Genomic DNA, 3,147 nt, shown 5'->3' on the forward strand with positions numbered 1-3,147 from the left:
TCAGCAGGACAAGGGAAACAGCCACTCTAGTGAAAGAAAACAGTCTGTCTGTGAGTTGTAAGCCTTTGACTCACCCATTTTCCTTTCCATCCTCCTATCCATCCATCCATCCATCCATCCATCCATCCCTCATCCACCTTCTCATCTACCTATTCTTCCTGCCATTCATGTATCCATTCTACCCCTTCTCCCCCATCCACTGATCCATGCATGCATGCATCCATCTACCCGTGCATCCTTGAACACACTGGGAACTTTCCAGAATGAAAAGTTGGGGATCTAGGGAAGGCCCAGCACAGTTCAAGTCTGTGCTGTCCCCCTCCTGCCCATCCTATTCCTGGGAGGAAGGCTCTGTGAGCCTCAGCATTTCTAGTGCCTCCTTTCGTTAGCCGTGGAGTTACATCTCTGCTCTGTTCCAAGCCAAAGGGACAACGCCACCATCACCACCAACTTCCCTGGGCCCCTGGTGTGACCTACCTCCTGAAACTCATTGTAGGACGCACAAGGGTAGCCTAGGAAGCCATCGGGGCTGAGGACACTGCTTGAGTAATACTTGTAGCTTCTTAGGTGATTGCAAGCCACAAAGTCTTTGGTTCCTGAGAAGGCAAAGGCCAAGGGCGCTCACAAGAGGCATTAAACTTTTGAAGCCCGAACCATTCTGACCCAGCGAGGAATCACCTCTGCATTTCACAGGTGGGTGTTGGTGCCCCTGAACACCTTGGTCACAATTCACAATTTCTGTCATTGACCTTGACATACTTTGGGGCAAGTAGAAAAGCTGGGGGCTTGTTTAGTAGTGGTGGTTGGCTGGAGTCGCTTTCCTCTCCCCGGCACTGTCCATTTTCTGGGGTGGTCCCCCTCAGGGCTAGGCAAGTGTTAGGGAGTGAGAATGTCTAACAAGCACCTCTGTCTAATCCTCGGGGGCCAGGCATGTAACGTAAATGAATAACGAAGGCTTAGGGGAGTGGGGGGCGTTGGTTAGAGATATATCATACCTCACCTTTCGCGTGAACCAAGCTTTTCTGTCTATGGTCTCAGGCTGAGAATTCTTCCTTCTTACTCCTCCAGGCATGAGGTAAAAGCAATGGAGAGCAAGGTCACCATGGCCTCTGGCTACTCTTTCACTGCATTTTATTTACTGTCTTTCTCTTTAAACCAAAGTCCTCTTGTTTGGGAAATTGTTTTTTCCTGTCTCCAGCTACTAGGTACAAACTTCCCATGGAGTGATCCACAGTGACCCTGGCATACCTGGGGACCACTGCTGGGGGGTCTGCTGGGCTTCATCTGCCACCCGTGGGGAAAGGAATGTTGCCCTTTGTGCTTGGGGGATTAGCTCTCCATAGCCCCCAGTCCCACGCACCCCACCCCACACTCATTACCAGACAATAGGACCTGTTTCAAAGTTAACTGTCTCTTTCATCCAAAATTGCTGCCCAGGGATTCCATGTTAGAGAAGCAAGCGGATGTAATTGTTCCTCAGAGGCCAGGGTGACTCGGTACGCACACAACAGAAGCACGTTCCAGCGACCGGTCACCTCTCTAATTAAACCTGGGCTCCTTCCTATTATGTGTGCCCTGCTCGTCCCATCTGAGAGGGGGCAGCCCTCACTGTGACTTTGGTGTTCTTTCAGAAAGCAGATCAGCCAAGGAGCCCTCCCTCGAGTTACCTGGTGCTGAGCAGAGAGGAGGTGAAAAGCTCCACCGACTGTCGGTGGATGTTGGCTATTGTTTCATCGACTCTGCTCTTTCACATGAAGCACATGCAAGATTAAAATGCCACAGAAGGCCGCTCAGCTCAAGGTAACAAGCTGGACACAGAGCTTGCTTTGCGCCAGGCCCTGCGCAGGGTCCTGAGGAGTCCGGATCGCCCAGGCCACAGCCCCTGGCCTCGGGGAACTCCCCACTCAGAAAAAATAAAGACTAAAATGAGACGATCACAGACTCAAAGCCTCCACTTTTAGGGAGGAGGGTGAAGTCTGTTCTCAGGGGAGGGGCAACAAGAATAGCCCCAGGCCAGAACAAGGGACGGCTAATGGAGATGGTACTCTAGGTCACCTAACATTAGGGGTACTGAGCCTGCTCTCTCAGATAAATGGAGACACGTACAAGGCTCGTCCCCCAGACCCCCCAGGCCTCCGCCTCCATGCACGTGCCCCTTAAACCCACAGGGCACGTCCATCCTCCCCCTTCCCCCAGTCTTCTTACCAGCTCAGTCCCTTTCCATCCCTAGCACCTGACAATAGCAAATGGCAAGAAAGTCAAAACCCTCCAAATCTTTGCTTATGCTCTGCAGATCTTCAAGGAGACTGCACTGAAGGAAGGATGGGGGCCAAAGGCAAAGCTGGGTCCTAACTGATGTGCCAGTGCAGCCCACGTCTCAGCATCCTGCTAAGGGGGAGAAGGCACAGGCTGGGCATGGGGTCGGGCTTTGCAGCCAGAAATTGGGCTTAAATATAAGGTGGGCTTGGGCAAGTTTTATCACTTTTCTGACCCCATTTCGTCGTCTGTAAAATGGGGCTAACCAGAGTAACTATCTCGTGCCACTGCTGTGAAAATGCCCGGCACAGACCACACCACCTGCCTTCTCCCCAAGTGGAGCAGCTGCTGTCTTGCTTCTCTCATTTACATACCTTCCCATATTCCATTTATGTCATTGATGGTTGAAAAGGTATTTTTCTTACATCCAGGCATTTCCTTTCCTCCATTTGGGTAGAAATCCAGGTGGCCCACCTTTTGGCTCATTCCAAAACCTGAAACATTGGCAGCAGAGGTGAGTGGGAGGGAAGTGGTGCCAGAGTCAGGTGGTGGCCACGAAGAGCATTCAGCTCCTTCCAATGGGAGCAAGAGCCTTCTTGGCAACTTCTCCCCACAGTGCAGCCACCCTGTCTCTGGCTCTGCGGAAGTTCTCAGATGAGCACTTGGCAAGACAAGAAAGGAGGAGAGGGCTTCCCTGGGGGCTTCCCTGGTGGCGCAGCGGTTGGGAGTCCGCCCGCCGACGCAGGGGACGCGGGTTCGTGCCCCGGGCCGGGAAGATCCCACATGCCGCGGAGCGGCTGGGCCCCTGAGCCACGGCCGCTGAGCCTGCGCGTCCGGAGCCTGTGCTCCGCAACGGGAGAGGCCACAACAGCGAGAGGCCCGCGTACCGCA

The 3,147-nt window shown here is 53.3% G+C and overlaps 1 protein-coding gene across 2 annotated transcripts in view; it reads right to left on the minus strand.

Moving 5' to 3' along the window:
* LOC103077335 (pancreatic lipase-related protein 2) overlaps positions 1-3,147 on the minus strand; it is a 17,896-nt gene that overhangs the window by 4,929 nt on the left and 9,820 nt on the right. The window contains exons 7-9 of one of the 2 annotated variants that reach the window (XM_007469600.1): positions 2,631-2,750; positions 478-596; positions 16-26 (exon numbers count right to left, since the gene is read on the minus strand). In XM_007469600.1, coding sequence (XP_007469662.1) covers positions 16-26; positions 478-596; positions 2,631-2,750 — 250 coding nt within the window. Of the gene's footprint in view, positions 27-477; positions 597-2,630; positions 2,751-3,147 lie in introns of both variants that reach the window. The other variant, XM_007469599.1, reaches the window with a different exon arrangement.

The sequence above is a fragment of the Lipotes vexillifer genome, unplaced genomic scaffold (assembly GCF_000442215.2).
Source record: "Lipotes vexillifer unplaced genomic scaffold, Lipotes_vexillifer_v1.1 scaffold240, whole genome shotgun sequence".
NCBI lineage: Eukaryota > Metazoa > Chordata > Mammalia > Artiodactyla > Lipotidae > Lipotes > Lipotes vexillifer.